Here is a 23,805-nt window from a genome sequence, read left to right as displayed (position 1 = left end):
TTGCAGTGTTCTGGAGGTGCAGTGCACCAATGCTGCAGAAACCAGTAAAATGAAGAGATTAAACATGAAGGCTGTGGTCTAAGATTGTTTACTTGTAATGTAACACCACTGGCCTACTGCAGGGGGCAACCTTTGTTCCTGCAGAAGAGCACGAGGACAAGACAACACCTAGTCGGCTGTCAATCACCCTCCAGGATATAAGCCAGAGCTGGCCCTTTGAAAACAGTCTCAGACCTTGCAACAGCACTCCTCAGAGCTAGCTCAATGGAAGTCTATGCTGAATAAACCCTGTTGAACAGACTTTATATTTTGTGTGTTTGCTCCTGTTCAATAGCACACCACAATTTATTCAACATACAATTTTAAAGCTGCTATGGAAAAGCTCCTGAGCACCAGAGGCCTCGAAATCGACCCACGCTACGCAGCACAAATAAGCTTCAAGATCTGGAAGCACATGGTCGAAGCAATCATTGATGCACATGACGACGACATCCTGGACTCCCACCAAAAGAGGATCATCTGACTCCGATCGAAGCTGGGTCTCCGAGCCTTCCAGGCCCTTAAAGACTGCACTGGGTACTCAGAAGCATTGAACACCCTTGAGACCATGTATAAACCTCTCACAAATGTGGTGTTTGCAAGGTACCTCCTAAGTATCCATGCCCAGCGGCCTGGGGAGACAGCTGAGTCCTACCAGGGAGTCCTGCGTGAGTTGGTCCGACCTTGTCTGGCTGAACCCAAGGTAAATGAAAGGGAGGTCGAAAGACTGATCAGAGATGCCTATGTCCGAGGGCTACGCGCGAGAGCTGTCAGGCAGAAGCTGCGAGACGATAATATCTACTCCCTGGCCAAAACAGTGGAGGTAGTCGAAACCCTGGAACCAGCAGCCCTGCACACCGAAGCCTTCAACTCCAGGCTTACTCAGGCCTCCATGTGGTCAGCACAGTCGACTGCTGTGGCCCTAGATGAGACTGAGGATGAAAACATCACTGCTGTGGGTACCCAGCGCCCTTGTAAGTACTGTGGGTCCTGGTGTGGGTCTGATCATTGATTGCGCCAAAAACCAGTACTGTTCAAGATGTGGCAAGAAAGGCCACTTCACCAAAGTATACCTCTCAAAGCCCGCCAGCAGCTCAGCGGCCCTCTACAACCTGCCCTCTCCCTCACGAACCCTGCCACGTGTGTTTGCTGAGCTACGGCATTGCCCCCGCAGCCACTTACGGCCTCCCCAACCCCAACGCCCAACTTCTAGCCTCACCGGCAACGATTGCCGCGTGCACGCCATGTACCTGGACCAGCCCTTTCTCTCGCCAGCACCGCCTCCCAAAGACGACAACGATGTTACTTCTGGTCTACAGAATGATGTCACTTCTGTCTCCCATGATGACATTGCTCTCACCCACAGCCAGTGATGTTATGTCATTTCCCCTGGTGCAACAAGTGCAGTGGGGGAAGAAGGCCAGCTATGCCTCACCCTCCCATGCGGCACTGCCATCTCGGGCTGGTCAGGTGCGGGCGCCACCGCCACCAGGCCCTCCCAGACCTCCAATGGAGATGGGACCGACGACGATGTGGTCAATATGGGCGCTGACCAGGCCGCCCTACCGACGCACCCCACGCCTCCGGATGCCGCTAACCACTGCACACCGCACCCCACACCTAAGGAGAGCGCCACCGGTCGACACTCACCTCTTCCGACACCTGCTGAGGATGCCGATAGCCATGACTCACCTCCACTGTCGGGAAACAACAGCTCGGATACTGAGATGGTCCTAGCAGCCACCACCCTGACCAGGAACATCCCCCATGACCTCAGGTGCTCCATAATGGACATCAAAATCAATGGGCAGGTAACAAATTGTCTAATCAACAGTGACAGCTCCGAGAGTTTCACTATTCCATAAATGAAATTGATGCCCCCTGTAGCCCACTCACCTTCCTTACGCTGGTCTGAACAGCCAGGGAATGATTGAGCAATACACAAAAATGCTGGAGGAACTTGACAGCTCATACAGCATTTATAGATGGTACTAGCAGTCAACATTTTGGGCCAGAGCCCTTTCTTCAGGTAAGCCAAAGACCAAGCAAATGGCTGAATAAGGAGGTGAGGGTTGGTGATATGTGAATGCTAGTGAGAGGAGGAAGGGGAAGGAAAGGAGCTGGAATATATTAAGTATCTTGTGGCTGTAAGGTGGCATTGATTTCAACACCAATGTGAACGTAGGTCATTTGCCTAGCTTTGCTGAGACCTAAAAGGCTTTGCCCACCATGACACTTGCAACATTTAAAAGATTGAGGTGTTTTTAGGACCTTAAGGTCCTAATGGACCAAGTTACAGATTTCCTTGATTGTTTTATACCAATGTCATTTATATAGAGGACAATAAAATATACCGTCATTGATAATGAATCCCAAAGTAATGCTAGAAGGCAGAGCATAAAAATTGAAGAGGAAGACGCATCCCTAGTTCACTAAAATGGTTAAAGATGGTTTCAGACTTGAAGAAAAGCATAAAACGGTACAAAGATTGGAAGCAGGTCTGAAGATCAGACAGGAGTAAATGATAGAAAGATTAACAAAGAATGAAAAATATAAGAGTACAAATAAAAAGATAGCTTAGAAATATTAATGAATATTGTCGATGTTTAAGCAGACAGTTAAATAAAATAAGTGCTTATTCCTTGAAGAAGGGCTCAGGCTCGAAACGTCGGTTATATATCTTTGACTCTTCTGGATACCAAAGGACAGCATGAGTTCATCCACCATTTCAGAGCATTTTTACTACAATCACAGAATCTGAAAACTTTCATGTTTCACTGTTGCCATTTTGAGCCTGCATCAGGTGTCAGGGTAAGCTGGAAGAAGAGCGAGGCAATGTTCTTTGGTAATTGTCCCAACAGATCCACCGTCCCCTTTACAGTCAGTCCTGACTACTGAAGTTGTTGGGGATCTGGTTTGGAGGGGTACAACAAGAATTGGCGGGAGTAGATTGCAAATGTCCACCAGAAATTGAGTCTGTGGGCACGGTGCTCCCAATCAATAATAGGAAAGAACCTAGTCATCAGACGTGAGGGGCTCTCAGTACTGCTTAACATTGGGATGATGTGGCCCATCCCCTGCACCTCTGTCACCAGAGCAGCCTTCAGGTTCTTATGGGAATGCAAGATGGAAAGTGTTCGAAGAGTCGCCATATATAAGTCACCAGACATCAGGGGCCAGGAGATATCCAATGTGGCACTCACCCTGTGACAACATTTGTGTGTGGCTGCATCAAGCTGTGCATGAAACAAAAGTATAAGTACATCAGTGCAGCTATGTGCTGACATTCTACATGTCCCAGATGCTGTGAAGGATGGGCCTGGCTCTATTGCTGAGCAATGTCTAGTCAGCTGGACTTTGGCTCACCACCTATTCTTCGTGGAAAAGTTATTCCAGACAAACAGTGTTGACAATAAGGCCATCATGCAGTGGTCAGCATGATACGTTCTGCAGACATTGAGAGAAGATGAATCGATCGTCACTGTGGGGTGGTTCCCTGAGCAGACCATCCAGGTTATCTGGTGGAATGCCTCATCGGCAGTGGTCATGAACAAACACCAGGACTTGGCTTGGCTGGCAGTGAGAGGAGTTCTCCCTGTCGGATCCTTCCTGTACAACCGGAAGATCACTCACAAAGCACATTGTCCCTGAGATGACTCCAGTGGAGAGGAGACAGTCGCCCAATTTCTTTAAAGGGCATGTAGGATACCAAACTCAGTGAGCCAGATGCCAAGCCATGAGAATTTCAGAACATTTGAATAGCAGATGATTGGAGTTTTACCATAATTAGATCGTTGATCCACGAGTTTCATTTCTTAAACTCTCTTAATTTTGAAGAAACCTCCATTAATTAAAAAAAAATATATTATATCAGGGCACTTATAAAAGTCAAGGTATGTGGGGTATGGTTTTAGATGATTAAAGGAATGGCCTAAACATTCACGAAAATCCATGCAAAACCTTTTGCAAGATAACAAGTTTGCCTGCTCTTTCAATTGGAGCTTCATTTCTAAATGTGGTTGAAGAAGATCCTGAAGTTGGACAAAATATTGTCCTGTTTTATTAAATGAATTTATACTCTATTTGGTTTGGCTGTAGCTTCTCATTTGGTCCTTCAGGATTATAAAATGTAACAGGTATGCCTTTTTCTCTCTCACATTTCAATTTTTTTTCCATGTACATTTTAAATGTGTTTGTCTTGACTGCAACATACAATGCCACACATGATAAATAAAATTTACAAGGCCTTGGTTTGCTTTCTTTGTAATAATAGTAGCATATATCCCTGTGGTAAACCATTGGCAATGATAACAATCAGATCCCAAGTAAATCCTAGAGATTTTGGGTATGCAGTTAACTTTCAAACCATTGTAGTTACTTTCCCATTAATTCTAGGGTTTGACCTGCAAATACTTTATAAAGATAAAATATATCAAAAACCATTAAATATTATACTTGGCGACTAAAAATGTACTTACGTTTAAAGCTGTTAGTGGTTTATAAAATATACGCTTGTCCCCTTCCACAAGTTTTCTGTGCGTAAGTGGACATTGTAGATATTTGAAGTTAAATTCAATCTGTATTATAGAATTATATAATTAGGACTATTCTCATCAATATTACATGGCCAGTCGCAGATTCAGATAAAATGTTCACTTACTGAGAAGTCTAGGCTTTTCTTGTCTTCTGAAGATTCAGTCATGCATATATCCAAAAGACCCTTAAAATAAATGGAAAAGGCTCCTAAAGAAAGGTGTACTTTTTTGAAGGTTGCACCATACCATTATTGCACATCCCAAAATAACCTTAGGAAATAATATAATCAATATAAATATAATCAATAGCCCCTTTTCCACTGGCATCTCAGTTAATTGACTGTGCAGAATCTTGGGATAGGAAGTGCTTTGTGCCATTTCCACTGGGCCACCCTTAACTAGGACACTAATTGCTTTTCCACTGAACATGCACATCCCTGGGGGATCAGAGTGTTCTACCTTCAACTGGAAAACGGTGACTTTTTGCTGTCCCTTTTCCACTGATTTTATTAGCATGCCGGTGTCAACAAATGCTGGGGATATGAGTAGGGGTAGAGCTGGTTAATCCCCGGTGTGAAAGAATGTCATTTGAGGATGGCATTCAGACAGTGTGCCTTTCCACTGGACCTTGTCCCAGTAATTCCCATTTAATTCCTAGGACAGGGTGACAGTGGAAAAGGGGCTATTAAAAAAGATTGTGATGGAGATGTGGGGGAAATGAAATCATAAATAAAGAGCATTCGAAAAGTTTGAGGTTGATGAAGAAAATTGTGCATTTGTTCAGAAACCTTCACAAGCATTTCAGAAGGTTGCAAAGCTCGTTACAGTTTTTACAGCTAATGATATAATTGTAAACATAAAGTCTGTTGAAATATAGAAAAGAGGGAAGTAAAAAGGGAAGGAAAGTATGGAATCAATTATGGGAATGTCACAAAATCCCAAAGTGAAATAATTATCAATCTGCACTCAATTTAACCTCAGATGTTTTATAAATAAAGCTCATGAAAGTACTTAAATGCAAGTTTTTTTATAAATTAATTTAGACATAACAGCATGGTAACAGGCCCTTTGGCCAATGCATTCGTGCTGCTCAATTACATCCAATCAACCTACAACCCCCGTTACATTTTGAACAATGTGAGTAAACTGGAGCCCCTGAAGAAAACCCTCGCAGACAGTGTTGGATTCAAACCTGAGACCCGATCGCTTGTGCCGTAACAGTGTTGTGCTAACCATTACTAAAAATGTGCCACCTTTGACATCGTGCCTATCTTGAAATGTACTTGTGTCTTTCAAAATCACCTTGAAATAAGCATGGATAAAATAAATGCTAGTCAAAAATTAAACTTTTTTGGAGCAGACCTTTATATGCGGTAATTGTAAATGAATAGAAAGACAAAGCATATTCTAAATTAAGGAGAAAAGATTGTTTTATTTTACCGAAGTTTCCCCTCAGACCTACTGTGGCCAGTGGTTCAGCTTCACCACATTTAAAATTCATACCCTTCCTATCCTTCTCTCTATCTCTCGAAGGGGTCTGATCAAGTGTTAATCCTCAAAATTTCTGAAACCTCACCTCATCTACTCCTGGCCTTGCCCAGGCTCCAATCCTAGCACCTTATTTTCTAAATCTCCTTGACTTTTTATCTCAAACATTTCTTAAATCCCATCTCATGATCATGTTTTTTGTTATCTGTGCTAAAATAGCTCTATGTGATGTGGTAAGAATCAATTTTGAAAATAGCATTAGCTTCCAGGTATTGTACAAATGCAATTTTGTTGTTCTTGTGTGCAAGATTCTATCCAAATGCATCACTGCATGGAGCCCAACTCATTTTTTTTTGCTCTCAATAAATTATTATCTTCCCAGTGGTATGAAACTTCACAGTCTATTGCAAATTAGCCTCACTGCACCAGGTTACATTCCTGTCTTCCTAACAAAGTGTTGAAGTCGTATGGACAATAAAACTAAAACAAATATCTTTTGAAACCCATACAAAGGAACCAAAGCATCAGAAAGCACCGCGCTTCTACTGCTGTTAATTTGTCCCTATTCTTCAAAGTGAATAAATTCTTGACATTTTCTCCATCAAGTGATTCCTTGCTGTTATCATTCACTAAGACCTGCTCACTCGCTTTCACAAAAGTATAAAAGGCCAGCAGAATATCATGCAAGGGTGAGTGAAAAATAAGTGAAACATTTGCTGGAATAGAATATCAATTCCATTCTATATTGTTAGCTTGCACTCAGGGGAAATTGGAACCAGTCACTTATAACAAAATATTTTGTCATCTGATAAAATCAATGAACAGTCTCGCCAATAATACTAAATCTGTAATATTGACTTACAGCTAACGATTCTGGGAGATGTTCAATCATTTCCAGTATTGGGCATTGCATAGAGGAGCCATGTAAAAACGCTTGTAAGCATTCAGCGAATCTAAGTGAGAAAGGTAAAAATAAATTAGTTTGTGAATTCCACAGCAAATGTTTGGCCTGTTACATCCAGCTTTGAATTATTCTGATCTTAGTTTTGTTCCATCATCTGCAGGAAATTACTTAATGGTGATGAGAGCCTCATCTACATGTTCTTGCAAGAACACAATTTCAGTCCCAACTCCCCAAGTCTCCTCTCCAAAAACTTTCTGCTGTTGCCAACTTTATACTCATGTTCACACTGCATTTTGGTTGAGTTTGGCCCACTTGGTTGAATTGTTTCACACCTTAAATCTCTTCACATTCTCCATCCCTGCTTCATGTTGGCATAGAGTGGGTGGTAGAGAGCTAGCAGGGACTCAGTGGGCCAAAGGGCCTATATTTGTAGTATATCGGTCCATGCCTCCAAGACTATGAGAAGCAGAATATTCCTCAAACAAGGAAGATGGTTTTACAACTTCACGAACTCTGACAGCAATGCCACTCTTTTGTAATGTTATTGATGGTGAGTTGGAAAGCAGCACTGGGTATGCTCGGTCTGGAGGCTATTCACAGCAAAACTTGATTTTTTCCACCTTACCCTCCCACTTGCACAATCTTTTATTCATATTCAACATAACCATCACAAAGGAATTTCTCATCGCCTGTCCAGTAGAATTCTGATGTGAGTAATCTTTGTGTGGCATGCCATCTGCATTTCTCAGTGGACCTTACCCATGTTTTCTCTCCTCCGTATTGCTATAAACACTAAAATTTATTGAGGACAATCTGGGTTTACAGCTTAATTTAACAATTAAGAAATATTGGCATAATACCGAGAGATTTAAGTTTGCCCTTTATTAGGGATGATATTTGAAATAAGTATTATATAAAAATCTAAATAAGCACAGTATTAGCTGGATTATCACATTCTTCATACCTTTCATTTTGAATAATAATTAAAGTGGTATCCTTTCTTTTATTGCGAATTGCTTCATGAAGAAAGGAAGATTCATTTTTGTTCAGTACTATTGCTGCACCCTTGGCTAGCAACAGACACACAGCACGACTATGTCCTGCTTTGGCAGCCAGATGGAGTGCAGTATTCTTAGAAGTGAAATACAAAAGGAATATTTAAGAATCACTTTAATAAACAACATAAAAAGCAAAATGCTAATAATAATGCTCAATTAGAATGAATAACTCTGTTAACAAAACATTGATCACCTTCATCCAAAGCAATACAATTTAAAAATGTATGCCTTTAACTTAGAAATAGCTGAATGAAAGATAAATGATTGAAGTGTGGCGGCTCACCACAAGGCTGGTGAACTGGCCACGCTTGTAAGCCACGTGGCGGGGCAGCTGGCCAAAATAGCGCCGTCGGGGGTTTCCCTTCCTTCCAGCTCGGGGCTCAGAAACCCGCGCTTGGGGAACACGTGAGGTCCGGATGATGTCAGTGCCCTACAGCACGGCTCTCAGCCATGTCCGGGCTGGGAGTATAAGTGCAGCCCAGCAGCCTGCAATAAACTAGTCTGCTCACTGAGCTCAACCCATCTGGTTGCATGTGTTATTGCAGGAGCAGTGTAGCCGCCGCTACAATTGGTGACCCCGACTGGTTCAAACATCTTTGAACCCATCATGAGCGAGTCTGGGATCAGCGCTATAGCCGTGAAACTGCTTGAATTCTAGGTTCAGGAGCCAGAGACCTGGTACGTCCACGTGGAGGCCCAGTTTTAACTCCACCAGATTTCGTCCGACACGACCAAATTCTACCATGTAGTCACTGCCCTGGGAACAGGCCACCGCCAGGCGCGTGCTGCGCCTTGTTCAGCATACACCCACCGAGGACAAGTATAAGACCATCAAGCGAGTGCTTACCGGGTCCCTCGGACTATCCAGACACCAGCGTGCCGCTCGGGTGCTGCACCTCAACGCCCTGGGGGACAGGACCCCAATGCAACTGATGGACGAGATGCTCGATCTCATGGGTGAGCACACCAACTGCCCACTTTTCAAACGCATCTTCCTCAAACATATGCCCGGGGACATACGCTGCTGCTGGTTCAGGAGAGCTTCACTGACCTGAGGAAGATCGCCCAGAAGGCCCAAGAGCTATGGCTCACACGATTCTTGGAAGGCTCTGTGGTCCAGCATGTCATTAGGAACGGGCACAACCATGCCAAGCCTGCCCCTAGTGCTGCAGTAGAGCACCCGGCCCCTGCAGGGGCCCTCAAGTGCATAACCAAGGCCACAGCATCCGCTTCAGGCCTCTGCTTCTACCACCAGCGCTGGGGAGCCAAGGCTCGGACGTGTCATCAGCCCTGCTCGTTCCAGGGTAACGACCAGGTTAGCCGCTGTTAATGGTTCCGGCGGCTGGCCAAGGACACAGCCTCCTCTATATGCGGGTCTCAGTCAGCGGCCGGCGGTTCCTCGTTGACACTGGAGCACAGATCAGCATCATACCAGCCACAGCCATCAAATCCAGGAACTTCCACTCGATGCAGCCAACGCAACGGCAATCCGGACGTATGGAGACAAGACAGTCCACTTTCAGATTGGCAAACAGAATTTTAGGTGGCTGTTCACCGTCTTGTCTCTCCTGACTGCCATCCTGGGTGCAGACTTACTCCTCGCACACTGGTGGACATTCAAGGTAGGTGCCTGGTGGATGCTCAAACCTTCCAGGCTATTCGTCTCGACGCCTCCCGCTCAGAGCAACCGCAGATGGCCACGATTAGCACGCCCAAAGATGAGTTCCAGCAGATCCTGGACGAGGTCCCGACAGTCCTCAACCCACAGTTCTCCGCTGCCTCACTGCGCCATGAGGTGTTCCACCACATCCCCACCCAGCGACCGCCAGTTCACGCCAAGGAACGCCGGCTCCCGCCTGACAAGCTCCAGGTAGTGAAGGAGGAGTTTTCGTACTTGTTGAAGCTGGGGATAATTCAGCGGTTCGACAGCCCATGGGCCTCGCCGCTCCACCTGGTCCCGAAAGCCTCCGGCAACTGGCATCCCTGCGAAGACTATCGATGGCTCAACGAGGCAATTGTTTTTGACTGTTACCCCATCCCTCACATCCAGGACTTTACGGCCAACCTGCACAGCGTGAGGGTCTTCTCCAAGGTTGACCTGGTGCGTGGATATCACCAGATCCCGGTGCACCCTGAGGACATACCCAAGACAGCCATCATTACCCCCTTTAGCCTGTTCGAATTCCTGCGCATGCATTTCTGGCTCTAGAACGCCGCTCAGACCTTCCAGCGCCTCATGGACTCTGTGGGCAGGAACTTGGATTTCGTCTTTATTTATTTGGATGACATCCTTGTCGCCAGCAAGGACCGGGCTCAATACAAGGCTCACCTTCATGCCCTTTTCTCAGCTGGCTGACTTCAGCCTTACCATCAACCCGGCCAAGTGCCAGTTCGGGAAAGAGTCCATGCAGTTCCTGGGCCATAACATCACGGCTGAAGGAGCCATGCCCGCCATTGCAAAGGTTGCCACCTTCAGGGATTTCCCACGTTCCAACAGCCTCAAGGGGCTGGAGGAGTTCGCAGGTATGGTCAACTTTTACAACCGCTTCATCCCTGGAGCTGCGTGCATCATGCAGCCGCTGTTCACCCTCATCGCAGCCAAGCACAAGACGCTCACTTGGAACCCAGAAGCCTGCACTGCATTCGAGGCCACCAAGGACGCCCTCACGAAGGCCACCATGCTCACCCACCCACACACCAACCTGCATATGGCACTCTTCGTCGATGCCTCTGCCACAGCCATCAGTGCTGTCCTGGAGCAAGTGAATGAACATTGGAAGCCGCTGGCATTCTTCAGCTGCCTACTCCGCCCACCGGAACACAAGTATAGTGCCTTCGACCGTGAGTTACTGGGCAGGTACCTGGCGGTGCGGAATTTCCGCTATTTTGTGGAGGGGAGGACTTTTACCATCTTCATCAACCACAAACCCCTCACGCAGGCACTTGCGATGGCAAAGGACCCTGGTCGGCCCGCCAGCAGCATCATCTCTCCTTCGTGTCGGAGTTTACTACCGACATTCGGCACAAGGCATGGAAGGACAATGTGGTTGCCGATGCACTCTTGCAACCGGCCAACTGCGCACTGATGCCTGGCCTCGACTTCGACCAGCTCGCCTGGGAGCAGGAAGCTGATGAGGAGACGAGGGCCTTTAAGACTGCCATCACTGGTCTACGGTTCCGAGACCTCCCGACTCCAAGCGGCAAAGGCACCATCCTGTGCGATATCTCCTTGGGCACCCCATAGCCAGTGGTTCTGCAGCAGTGGCGCAGGCAGGTCTTACATCACATCCATGACCTTTCGCATCCGTCCATCAGGTCCACGGTCCGGATGGTGGCATAACGGTTTGTATGGCATGGGCTGCAGAAGAAGATCGCGGGCTGGGCCAGAACATGCACCCATTGTCAGACGTCCAAGGTGTACAGGCACACCAGGGCGCCCGTACAGGAGTTTGAGCACATCTGGGAACTGTTCAGCCACATTCACATGGATATCATCAGGCCCTTACCCATTTCCCAGGGCCACCATTACTTTTTTACGGTGGTGGACCAAACCACTCACTGGCCCGAGGCAATCCCGATGCCAGATGCCTCCACTGACTCCTGCTCCCGAGCCCTGTTGTATGGTTGGGTCACCCGGTTCGGTGTCCCAGCTCACCTCACCAGCGATCGGGCCCCCAAGTTCACATCTGCGCTCCGGGCATAGCTTGCCAACGGGTTGGGGGTACAGCTACACTGCACCATGGCCTACCATCCGCAGGCCAATGGACTGGTTGAACGTCTACACCGCCACCCTAAGTCGGCGATCATGGCCCCCCTCACCAGTCTTGACTGGATGGACGAACTGCCTTGGGAGCTCCTGGGCATCCACTCCACTCCCAAGGAAGATCTGCAGGCATCATCAGCTGAGGTGGTCTACGGTGTGCCGCTGGCACTACCTGGTGAATTCGTCAACACACCTCACAATCCCCAGCAGTTGCTGCATGAACTACTTCCTCACCTCAGGACATGCTTGGACTCCTTCGAACCCCCACTGCCACCCAGACATGGCACCCGCCCGATTCACGTTCATGGTGAGCTGCTTTCCACGGAGTTCATTTTCGTTCAGCGGATCCTGTCCACGGCACCTCTGCAGCAACCGTACGAGGGGCCGTATAGGGTTATACAGCGTTCAGCTCAACATTCACTCTGGACTTGGGCGGCAGGCATGAGCTGTTTACCATGGACAGGCTGAAGCCAGCACACCTTGATCCCACCAAGCCCGTGGTTGTTGCACAGCCCAAGAAGCGAGGCTGCCCGGCAAAAAAGGACATTGGCGTCAGTTCTTCGGGGGGCTGTGTGGCGGCTCACCACAAGGCAGGCAAACCAGCCCTGCTTGTAAGCCATGCGGTGGGGAAGCCGGCCAAAATGGCGCTGTCGGGGGTTTCCCTTCCTTCCAGCTCGGGGCTCAGAAACCCGCACTTGGGGACCACGTGACGCCCGGATGACGACAATGCCCTGCAGCGCAGTTCTCAGCCAGGACCGGGCTGGAAGTAAAAGTGCAGCCCAGCAGCCTGCAATAAACTAGTCTGTTCATTAAGCTCAACCCGTCTGGTTGCGTGTGCTATTGCAGGAGCAGTGTAGCCGCCGCTACAGAAGATTAGTTGAAAAGAAATAAACAATGCCCTGTCATTTACTCCACATTACACATTCACTTCTCATAATTATTTATTAGTGGTATGCTGAATACATTTACATTTTTAAGTCAACTAAGAAAAAATTACACCGTCACCTAATGATTAAACTTCCCTGGTTAAAGTGGCAATCAGAATGAAGTTGGTCACATTGTAGACTGTTTTTAATTCTCCTCCCACCCCAATTCCCACCTGAAAGGATGTTGAAATTTGCACTGTAGAAAACCTTATACTACCTAATAATGATTTACTATATCATAAAGCATTTGTTAAATGTCCTATTATTTTGCCTATTCTACCCAACTCAAAACTAAACTAATTTACCTTACAACTAAAAATTCCACTCGATTTAATTTATAAACACTTTGTCATTGGTGCCTGTTATTAATCAAAACCATTCTTCTAATAGAAAGATTTTATTTTTACACATTACTGATTTTATTTAATCAATTAATGATCTCTCTTGTTGATGATGGAGCTATCTTAATATTGGCTTAATCTTCTCTGAGCATATCCGATAACATGAGAAAAGGAAGAAGGTGAACCTAAAGACAGGAGAATTGAATAAAAGGAGAAATGTTCAGCAAGGGAAAAGTGAGAGTCTAGCTTGTTAAACAGAAGATTTAATCAACACATATTTGTGAACAACAAATTCAATTAAAGTAGTATTTTTGGTTTACAGATTAAGTAAATATTGCAATCCTGGTAAGTTTAGCAGTATGGAACAAAGATTTTTGCCTATTGAAATAAAATATATTCACTTACCCCTTTTTCATCCTCTTGATCAAGCAGCGATACATTACTTTCTAATAATACTTCTATTGTCCGAGAATACCCTCCAAATGCAGCATAATGTAAAGTTGTCCAACACTTGTAGTCACTTCAAAGGATTGAAAAAAAGTTAAAAAATGAAATAGCACAAGTTCACAGATTGAATTTATATATTTAAAGACCCATCTCTCCCCAGTCACATTCTCTTATCCCCTCTTTTGTTAGGGGAAGATGTGTGCTTACAAACAAGATTCAAGGACAATTTTTCTCCTGCGTTATCTGAATACACATCTCTAAATATTTAACTGTACTTTTCTCGATATCCAGCACTTCATCCTAGTAACACGATATTCTACACCTTTTGACTTCCTGTAACACTTTTCTTTGTATTTTCATTTTAGTTTTGCATTACTTGCTGTATTTAAGTATGGGTTCACTTGCCTGGTTAACATGCAAAATCTTTTCATGGTACATATAGCAATAAACAATTTGGAAGTGGCTGGTACAACCTTGTAGTAAAATTTATAAAACTGGTGCATGCAATACTCAAATTTACATCTATTACTTAGCTTCCCCTATATAAAAACATTCAAATTACCACTATCCATACCCATTGCATTATTAACTCAATTAGCAACTACTCTTGACTCACTAATAGTTAATTATTTACATATAAAGACCCTCAGTCAATCTATGAGTTTATTTTTGAGATTTCATGGGTTTATTTCAACCCTGCAATGTATAGGTCAAATGGAATACATCCTTTAATACACTTGGTTTTAGGCTCCAGCACCTTTTGTCCTGTATCTCTCTACATCATCATTCTCTCCACTTATCAGATTCCAGTACTAGAAGCCTTTGTCTTTTGATCACCCACTCCACCCTCTATGACTCCATCTGACCACTTTGTTTTTCTTGTCCCTTTGTCTGGCACTTGCCAATCCCATGCCTCTGTTCATCAAGTGTCATCAATCCCATATGGGGCAGCTCTCATACTCTACCCTCTTTACACTGCTCCTGTATACTTCCCTCAATCCTCATGAAGAGTTTCAGCTCAAAATGTCCATCATTATTTTTCACCCACTAATACTGCTTGACCCATTGAGTTCCTCCAGCAGATTATGCTTACCTGCAGATTCCAGCATCTGCAGTCTCCTGTGTGTCACCATTTCTTGGCTATATTATTAAGCTACACTTAAACGACTCAAGATCAGCTTGCACATAACATTCTCAATCATCCTTTTCTGCAACATTACAAGTGTTTACCAACTAATCAGCATGAACTTTTCAACAAATGTCTCTCATCTTCACAATGTAGCTCCTTATTTTGTGAAACCTAAAATTTACCCATGGCCCCATCTTGCCACCCCTGAGAAATTTCACATAATAAATTTATACCTAACTAACATAGAGGGTCTGATATTGACAGAGATGGTGGAGGACACTCTCACTGCATTCCTCCCTGAAAAATACCTCTCCATTCTATTTGCTTACTCTTCTTTCATCTGCCCTACTAAGATGGTTTGCACCAAACTCAATTGGCATGTCACCCACATCTCAATTGTGGTTAAACAGCAAGCTGGTCCCATATATATGTAGAAGAAATGCCAATCGATGTCTAATGGGCCATTCTGACCATTTGTCTAATAAAATCTATTCATAGTTGTATTCACCAATGGAAAGCTTATTTACCTTTAGATGGGATGGAGATATTAAGCTATGACAGAAGTCTTTACTGTGAAACATGAACCGTTAGATTCAAGCAGTTTCTTTTGTTGCTATCAGACTCTTGAATAGACATTGACTGAGGTTCATCACCAACACAGTAGACATACAAACATTTCCCAAATATTAAAAAATAAATGTAAACAAAAAATTCTGCTGCTGGAACTTTGGAGAAACACAGTCTTGAACATAAATCCACAACAGGTACTAGTTTTGAAATGGGTTTGCATTTATCATTACACTGAATTAGTGATAGCTGAATAGGGAAAGAAAGAAAACAGAAATCGCTTTAAAAGCTCAACAAATCAGGCAGCATCTGTGGGAAGAGAAGCTACCAACATTTTGGGTCTGCAAGCTTTCATCAGAATGGAAAAAGAGAGAAATATCACTTGGAAAGAAGACAGGGCAGAGATGTATGAAACAAAAGGAATGCTTGAGATAGGATGAGTCAAAATGGGTTAATAGTGGCAGTTCCCAGGATTCTTAGTCTGTGTAAGTGCTGTTTATAGCAAAGTTGTGGGCACTGCAGACAGACCAGATTTTATGAGTCCGAAAATAAAAACATATACAAACAGAAAATGGAAAATAATGGAAAATCTAGACAAGTCAGGGAGCATCTGTGGAAAAAGAAACAGTTAGTGTTTCTGATGAGACATCTTTCTGAGACATGTGAACCAGTCAAACAAGTTAGACTGGATAGCAACTAAGGTAGTGGAGGGTGATAGGAGGAACAAAGGGAATTTCTATGATAGAGTGAGGTCTTGTAGCAGGTAGATTGATGTACCGAGGATGTTGTAATTTTGCTGATGTGGTTCTGACATAGTGGAATGTGCTCAGCAGCCCAGACTATGCACAGAGAGAAAAAAAACAAGAGTGACAGGCAGTAGTGGCTCTTACATATACAGGAAAGTAAGAGGGAAAAGAAAAAAATAAATCAGGAGTTGCATTTGATGAAAGGAAGATCTCTGTTACGGAGAGAACAGAAGAATGCCAAGTCCAAACAAAAAATGAGAAAGTGAGCTGATCCCTAATAATGGCAACTGTTATTTAATCTAGCCAAGAAAGGGAAAGATAAAGGGTTTCTGCCTAGGGATGCTGCCTGGCCTACTGAGTTCCTTTGGCATTTCATGTGCTCCTCCAGTTTTCCAGCATCTGCAGTCTCTCTTGTTTACCTCCAAAAAAGTGAAAACTCTTTCTATCCTGATGCACTATCAATAACTCGAAAGACTGGAGTTACTGAACAACATAACACCGACCTGATTGTGTGAAGCGCCTTGGAAAGGACCTCCTGCCAGTGAGAGACTGGCAACCCTCTGGACTTAAGGGCAAGGAGGATGATCTTCTACATGGTGGCCTTCTCCCTCTCCACCTGGCCATTCCCTTGGGGTTTATAACTAGTGGTCCTGCAGGTGGTGATACCTCTGGCCAGCAGGTATTGGCGCAGCTCGCAGCTCATGAACGAGGACCCCTGGTCATTGTGGACATATGACGGGTACCCGAACAGGCTGAACAAGTTGCACAATGATCTGATGACCATGGTGGCAAAGGAAATTGTGAATACTGATCGATGACATGTTGTGGTTAGTAGAGGGAAGGGGATCCTTAAAGTCCATACTCAGGTATTCGAAAGACCATATAGCTTTTACCAGTGCACCCTATCTGGTTGGTAGAAATGTGGTTTGCACTCCGCACAGACTCAGCAGTCCTTAGTAATGTCTCTGACATCCCTGATGGAGTTCGGCAGATTACAAGATTTGATGAAATGGAAAATTCTCGTGACACTGGGGTGGCAGAGGTCATTATGGAAGGTTTTGAGGTGGTCTATATGTGCCCCTCAGGACACGGCATCTGGAGGGGTTGTTGAACTTCCCTGGCCGATACAGAATTTGATCCTCCACCTCAAAATTTTATCATTCTTTATCTTATCCCAATGTTTGTTGTTAAACATGAATGTCATGGCCCATTTGTCCGTGAGCAGGGTAAAACATCTGCCAGCCAAGTAATTCCTCCAGTGCTGCACAGTCTCAACTATTGTCTGAATCTCCTTCTCTGTGGAGGAGTGTCAGACTTCGAAGCCTTGGAAGGTATGGAAGAAGAAGACCACAGGCCGACCTGCCTGATAAAGGGTGGTGGCCAGGGCAAAATCGGACACATCGCTCTCCAACTGCAATGGGGCAGATTCATCCACCCCATATGTTGAGTCCTTAGCAATGTTTTATTTTATGCAACAGAAGGCTGCCCAGGCCTCTCTTGTCAGGGGGAAGAATGTGGACTTGATAAGGGGCCAGGTTTTGTCTGCATAATAAGGGACCTTCTGGGTGTAGTAGGAAAAGAACCCCAGGCACCTTTTCAGGGTATTGAATTTGTTGGGGAGGGGGAACTCTAGCAAGGGGCACATGCAGTCGGGATCGAGACCAATGACTTCATTTTCCACAACATAGCCAAAGATCTCTCAACGGGTAGTATGGAAAACATATTTATCCCTGTGCAGGTTAGATTGAGGTATTTGGCAGTTGTAGGAATTTCTGGAGGTTGATGATGGTGCCATGATCTTGCAGGTCATGGCCACAGATCGTGATATTATCCAGGTAGGGGATGGTGGCATGCATGTCATTTTGGTCCACCATCAGTTTCATCTCCCACTGGAAGATGGATGTGCCATTGGTAACACTGAAGGGTACCCTGAGGAAGTGGTAAAGGTGGCCATCTGCCTCAAAGGCAGTGTACTGGTGGTACTCCGGGAGGATGGAGAGCTGGTGGTAGGTGAATTTCAGGTCAGTTGTGGAGACCTCATGATATTGGGTAATTTGATTGACCATATCCACAATGCGAGGGAGGGGATACACATCCAGCTGCATATAGCAGTTAATGGTCTGACTATAACCACCACCCTTGACCACCACTACTTGAGCTCTCCATGGGCTGGTAATGGCTTTAATGATCCCCTCATCAAGAGTCACTATGCTTCTGCTTTAATAAATCCCCTGATCCCTTCACCATACCAACTACTTTTGTAGCGACAGTTGGGGGGTGAGGTTCGCGAACAGCGGTGGTGGATCAATATGTAGAGCAGAGAGATTGCGTGCTGGTTGGGCCAGTGGTGGGGGGGGGGGGGTGGTGGTGGTCGGGGGGAACACACCGGCTGGCCAGCTGATAAACTGCGGGATGCTGACCGTGAAGTGGGGGGGGGTGGTGGGGAGAGGACCGTCGTTTTGTATTGTAACACTCTTGAGGTGGCACTGAAAGTCCAACCCCAGCAGCACTGGCGTGCAGAGCTGCTGCATGATGAAAGATTTAAAGACCATGTAAGTTGTTCCCCGCATGGTAAGCATCACAGTAGGATAGCTGCAGATCTTGGCTGAGTGGGACTTTGAAGCCATGCCAGCTTTATAGCTTACTGGCCTTGCTTTAAAGGAATAATGCTGCACTGTATCAGGGTGGATAAAATTCTCAGCGCTCCCGCTATTGAAAAGGCAAGTTGTCACCTGATCATTGATCAAGATGTCCATTATAGTCCAGGAGAGTTGATTCGGGCTGTTTTGATCCAGTACCCCGGATGCCAGTATCAGTTCATGGCCTGGTCAGTGCTGAATTGTAGTCTGGGAGCATAATAGCAGTGCCCACGCGGCACATGTGGTAGTGCCGTATGCCAAGATGGCAGCCTCCATGCTGCACATGTGGTAGTGCTGGGATTGTAAGGCTGCTGTGATCTACAAACCTTCACGTAGTGTTCCTTCTTTCTGCATTTTGAGCATGTCATGTCTTTCACCTGGCTGAGTTTTCGGGGTACTTTGATTGGCCACAAAAATAGCACTTTTGGTGCTCCTGGGTGACCACGGCAGTGGTGGGCTTGCTTGTCAGACACAGTAGCAGACTGTTGGCCTGTAAACCCGCACCTCAAGATAGCGGCCCCCATATGGACCCCACACCATTCGCTGAGTAGGCTTCCATGTTACAGAGGGTGATATTCAGTGATTTCTTGAGGTCAATCGCCCATTTTAAATCCAACTTATTCTGTTCGAGTAGCCTTTTCCCCACGTAATCTGACCTGATGCCTGTGACAAAGATGTCCCAGATCATGTCCTTTGTGTTTTGGGTGGCCAACACTGACTAGAAGTTGTGCAATTGTGTGAGTCCATGCAGGGCCTGGAGGAACTCGTTGCTTGATTCACCCAGTCGCTGTCAACGGGTAGCCAGCATATGGCTGGCATATACTTCATTGACTTTCTCCTTGCTCTGGTTCTTGAGTACGTCCATTGCGTCCCTGTAACCGGGAGAAGAGTAGATGCCGCTTGTTTCTGCCATGGCCACAATTCTGGAGAATTTTGCAGAAGGACCTCAAAGCAGCATAGCCAGAGCAGTCTGAGGCTTATGGCAACTGTGGGTCCATCTCCAGCTTATCAGGCTTCAGGAGTTGTTCCATGGTTGGAAAAAAAATTATTGTAAATAAAATTGATGCACTATCAATAACTCGGAAGGCTGGAGTTACTGAACAATAGGTTTTTATTTACAATAAATTTGAAGCTCATCCTGGGGTGTGACCCAGGCTTTCTGGGGAGGGGTTTATGGTGTTGCAGCCTTTATACAGGGTCAAGAGGGAGGAGCCACGGGTTCAGTCACAGAATGGGTGGAGCCAGATAAATGAGTTTACCACATATCCCCATTTGCAAAGGCAGCAATTTGCTGCTTGTCTCGTTAATGAGTCAGAATGGCCGAGAACGAATATGTAAAGTTCCCTCACCACTCACCGCATAAAGAGAGCTCCTTTCCTCAGGAGTAGCTGCACCACATCAGTGTGCCCATTCTGTGCTGCCAGCAGCAGTGGAGTCATTCCTTTCTCATCTCCTTCATTCAGTAGTTTTGTGTCATTCATATCCTGTAGCAGCAGCTTGCAAGTTTTGAGCCGACCATGACTGGAATTAAAGGACACATTGGTAATTTAGTCTTTTATATTTTACATTATTAAATGAACTATGGATATTTATTGCATAGGAATCCTCACATACTCTTAACTGCACTGCCCCATCATGTCCCCAAATGTTGTTTCCAACCCAAGCCAGATTACCCTAACTCGCCATATTGAAGGCTTCAATGTGAATTGAATTGAAACTGAATAATCCAAGTCTTCTAATTGACCAGTTTTTGAACCCCTTAATCACCCAAGCCTCTAATCATCATATCTCCCAATATTCAAATCCCTACTGACTATATAAGATCTAGGATCAAACCCAACAATTTTCTGAAATCATGTTCCTGGTCCAAAATCCCAGTCCCCATTGCTCTCTGAAGAACTCCACTTCTGGTCCAGATATCTCTTCTAAACAGCACCTGCAGTTTACAGGTATCTAGCTCAGAAATCTGACTCTAATCCTTTTCCTATCACATCTTTGCCTGAACACACAAGCCTTGTTCCTAGAGACTAAATTTTCCATGATTGAAAAGAGTAACACTCTTGTAATAATGAGCAGAATTTGGAGGCAGAGAAGATGCTGCCTATTGTAATGGTCATTTGGTTGCTCTAGAATTTCTCGGATAATTGAACAAAGGCCTATATAATAGACACAACAATCTTAATAAATCTTGAAAGGGTGAATGTGGATGAAGATATTTCCTCTCATGGCACAATCTAGAAATAAGTGGTCGCTGAAAAAAAAGTGTCTTCCCATTTAAAAAGAGGATTGTCAGAAACCTTGTCTCTCAGTGGCCCATGGGTCTTTGAAACTTTGTACCTCAAAGGGCAGTGGAAGCTTTGAATATTTTTGGGTCAGAGGTAGATTGAGGAATAATGTGAAAGATTATGGTGCTTGACAATAATGCAGAGCTCAGGTTTCTATGATCTCATTGAATTGCAGGACAAACCTGCAGAGGTGAACAGCCTACTCCTCTTGCCAAATTGAACGTTTGTGTTTGTAATTTTTACTGAGGGATAAATATTGGTTCTGAAACAGTGCTATGGAATATTTCACGTCTACTCAGGTATTTATTTAAATTTATTGTAACATGTATTTAAACGAACTGAATGTTAACAATCAAAGCAATGAATTAGAGACAATTTACCTTGCTGCAAAATGCAGTGATGATCTCTTGTCTTTAGTTTTCAAGTGCAGAGATGCTTTTAATGACAACATTTTAACAAGAGAAGTTGTGAAACCCTGTCTACACACATAGTGCAATGGAGTACAGCCATTGTTATCTTCGTCATTCAGGAGAATACGCATTTCTTTGGACTGTGAAACATAATTTAAAATAAGAAACAAATAAATTAACAAAATACTCTGTTGAAGAAGCCCCAAAATTACTGATGAACTTACTCCACAACCTGTAATTTTAGAACAAATGAGGTTTGAATGTTCAGCTCTTAGCCTCTTTTGCACTAATAATGGAAAATTAGCAAGATGTTGTGATAGTACAGATCTATCACCAATGTACATAGTGTATATAGTTACTGTATCTAGACTGTGCTTACAGCGATTGGCTGAGAGCTAAGCCACACCTATTGTTTGGGCCTTAAAGGGTTGTGTCCCTAGCCAGGTCGGATCATTCCGGACTGGTCGGCCACCTGTGAAGAGCTCCGGTCTTTTGCTAATAAAAGCCTTGGTTTGGATCAACAAGTCTTTGGTTCTTTCGACGAGCTCTACAGATGTCTAAAGGAGTCATTATAAAAATATAAATAAGGGTTTACCTGAAGAATTTCTTCACTGAGGTTTTGTAATCCTCTTGGTTGCATGACAGTTAAATGAAGGAAATTGCATCCCATACGATTCTTTATTTTGACATTAGCTCCTAAGAAAAAGAAGTTGTAAAAATTCTTGTTGTGCAAGCGTGCGAAGGATTATGGATATGGCAATAAGGCAGAACTAGCAGGGAAAGATCTAAAAGCAACCTGATGGGCAAATCTTTCATTCTGAGGATAGTGTGTATATGGGAAGAGTTGCTAGAGGAAGCGGTAGTACAATTGTTGCATGTAAAAGTTATTTAGTCTTGAATAGGAAAGGTTTGGAGATGTATGGGTCAAATGCAGGCAAATAGCACTAATTTGGTTTGAAAACCTGGTTGGCATGGATGAGTTGGGGGTGAGGGGCCTGTTTCTGAGCTGTATAACTCCATTGCCGCATGTAGTCTGCTGGTCATATCCCTCTCAGCCAACTGTGTGACATGAAGCAGACTTTACAATAATAGCAACATATCACACGGGCATAAGAGCAAGGTAACAGCCCTCTCAGCCCATAAGTTTGTGCTGCCAACTTAATTCCATGTGACTAATTAACCTGCTAATCCTGTACATTTTTGGAATGTGGGAAAAATCCAAAGCATCCAGAGGAAACTCATGTGGGGCACGGACAGAACATACAAACTCCTTATAGATAGCAGCAGATTCAAAACCAGTTGCTGGGATTGTAAAAGCAATGTGTTAACCACATTGCTAATTGTGGTACCCATATCTGGAAGGATCAGAGGCTTGAGCAATTTTTTTTCATCTGAATGTGGCTGGAACTCGTCGACTGAAACATCACTGAAAGCAAAGACTTCAACGCGCTTTAAAGGTACCTGGATGGACTCTATGTATGTAACAGGCCCTTCCGGCCCATGAGCACGTGTCACCCAAATACTCCAATTAACCTATAACCCCCATACATTTTGAAGGGTGAGAGGAAACCAGAGTTCCCAGAGGAAACCCATGCAGACATGGGGAGAACATATAAATGCCCTACAGACTGTGCCAGATTTGAACCCAAGCCGCTGGCACTGTAATAGCGTCACGCTATCCGCTATGCCAATTGCAGATCAAGAAATGGGAAACGGGAAAAAAATAAATCTCAACATATCCTTTTTTTTTAATCAACGCATCTACATTTTTAGTTTAAATCCTTAATTTGCATGAGAAATATTCTGATAATACTTGTGATTGAGAAAACCTGTAGTTAATATTTCACATTATGAACACTATTTTTGTAGAGGGCTACTACCACTCCCTGGTTATTGAGATTTGGTGTTAAAACTGTTCTTAATTAAGTAAACCTTTCACTGCCTAAAAACATAACAAAAAAATGAACAAGACACAAATAATAAAAATGTCTGACCTCTCATCACCAAAATTTTCACAGTCTTCCAGGCTCCTTGTGAAGTTGCCCACAGAAGGGGAGTGCGGGATTCCTTGTCAATCATATTCAAGTCTGAACCCTAGCAAAACAAATGACAAACTTATCTACACAGAAAGTAAGTAGCCTACTTATTCTCTAATAAATTACAAATTGTTCCTAGTTTAGTGTTTTTTTGAAAACTTGCTTACGAGCTCATCAAATTTAACATTTGTGATCGTTTAGAAGAGTGATGATAGAATACCTGTTCAATTAAGTATTCCACTAGTTCTGCAGAATCATATGTTGCAGCCCTGGAGGTAAAAGAAACATACACATTATTCACTGATGACCTCTGCTATCATGACAGTTGTAGGCCATTGTAACTATTTATATTCTTTTACTATTTACATTTTTTCATTGAGAACATTATCTCTAAATTAGCCTTATCTTACTTGTGTAGTGGTGTTTGGTTAATAGCATCCAGAATGTGAAGTATATCATTCTCTCCTTTGTATTTAGAAAGCATGTACTTGA

General features: G+C 44.3%; 1 protein-coding gene across 1 annotated transcript in view; it reads right to left on the bottom strand.

The window, feature by feature from the left end:
• Positions 1-23,805, bottom strand: part of LOC138755379 (transient receptor potential cation channel subfamily A member 1-like) — an 85,898-nt gene that overhangs the window by 40,602 nt on the left and 21,491 nt on the right. Inside the window, exons 6-16 of the mRNA XM_069921238.1 lie at positions 23,724-23,805; positions 23,534-23,582; positions 23,272-23,371; positions 21,873-21,973; positions 21,248-21,417; positions 19,939-20,103; positions 13,460-13,574; positions 7,931-8,097; positions 6,925-7,015; positions 4,700-4,759; positions 4,518-4,616 (exon numbers count right to left, since the gene is read on the bottom strand). The exon at positions 23,724-23,805 is cut by the window's right edge and continues 55 nt beyond it. Of these exons, the coding sequence (XP_069777339.1) occupies positions 4,518-4,616; positions 4,700-4,759; positions 6,925-7,015; positions 7,931-8,097; positions 13,460-13,574; positions 19,939-20,103; positions 21,248-21,417; positions 21,873-21,973; positions 23,272-23,371; positions 23,534-23,582; positions 23,724-23,805 (1,199 nt within the window). The remainder of the gene's footprint in view (positions 1-4,517; positions 4,617-4,699; positions 4,760-6,924; positions 7,016-7,930; positions 8,098-13,459; positions 13,575-19,938; positions 20,104-21,247; positions 21,418-21,872; positions 21,974-23,271; positions 23,372-23,533; positions 23,583-23,723) is intronic.

Source organism: Narcine bancroftii, chromosome 2, assembly GCF_036971445.1.
Source record: "Narcine bancroftii isolate sNarBan1 chromosome 2, sNarBan1.hap1, whole genome shotgun sequence".
Taxonomy (NCBI): domain Eukaryota; kingdom Metazoa; phylum Chordata; class Chondrichthyes; order Torpediniformes; family Narcinidae; genus Narcine; species Narcine bancroftii.
The sequence above is the reverse complement of the archived record's forward strand: the minus strand, read 5'-3'. Positions and strand labels throughout refer to the sequence as shown.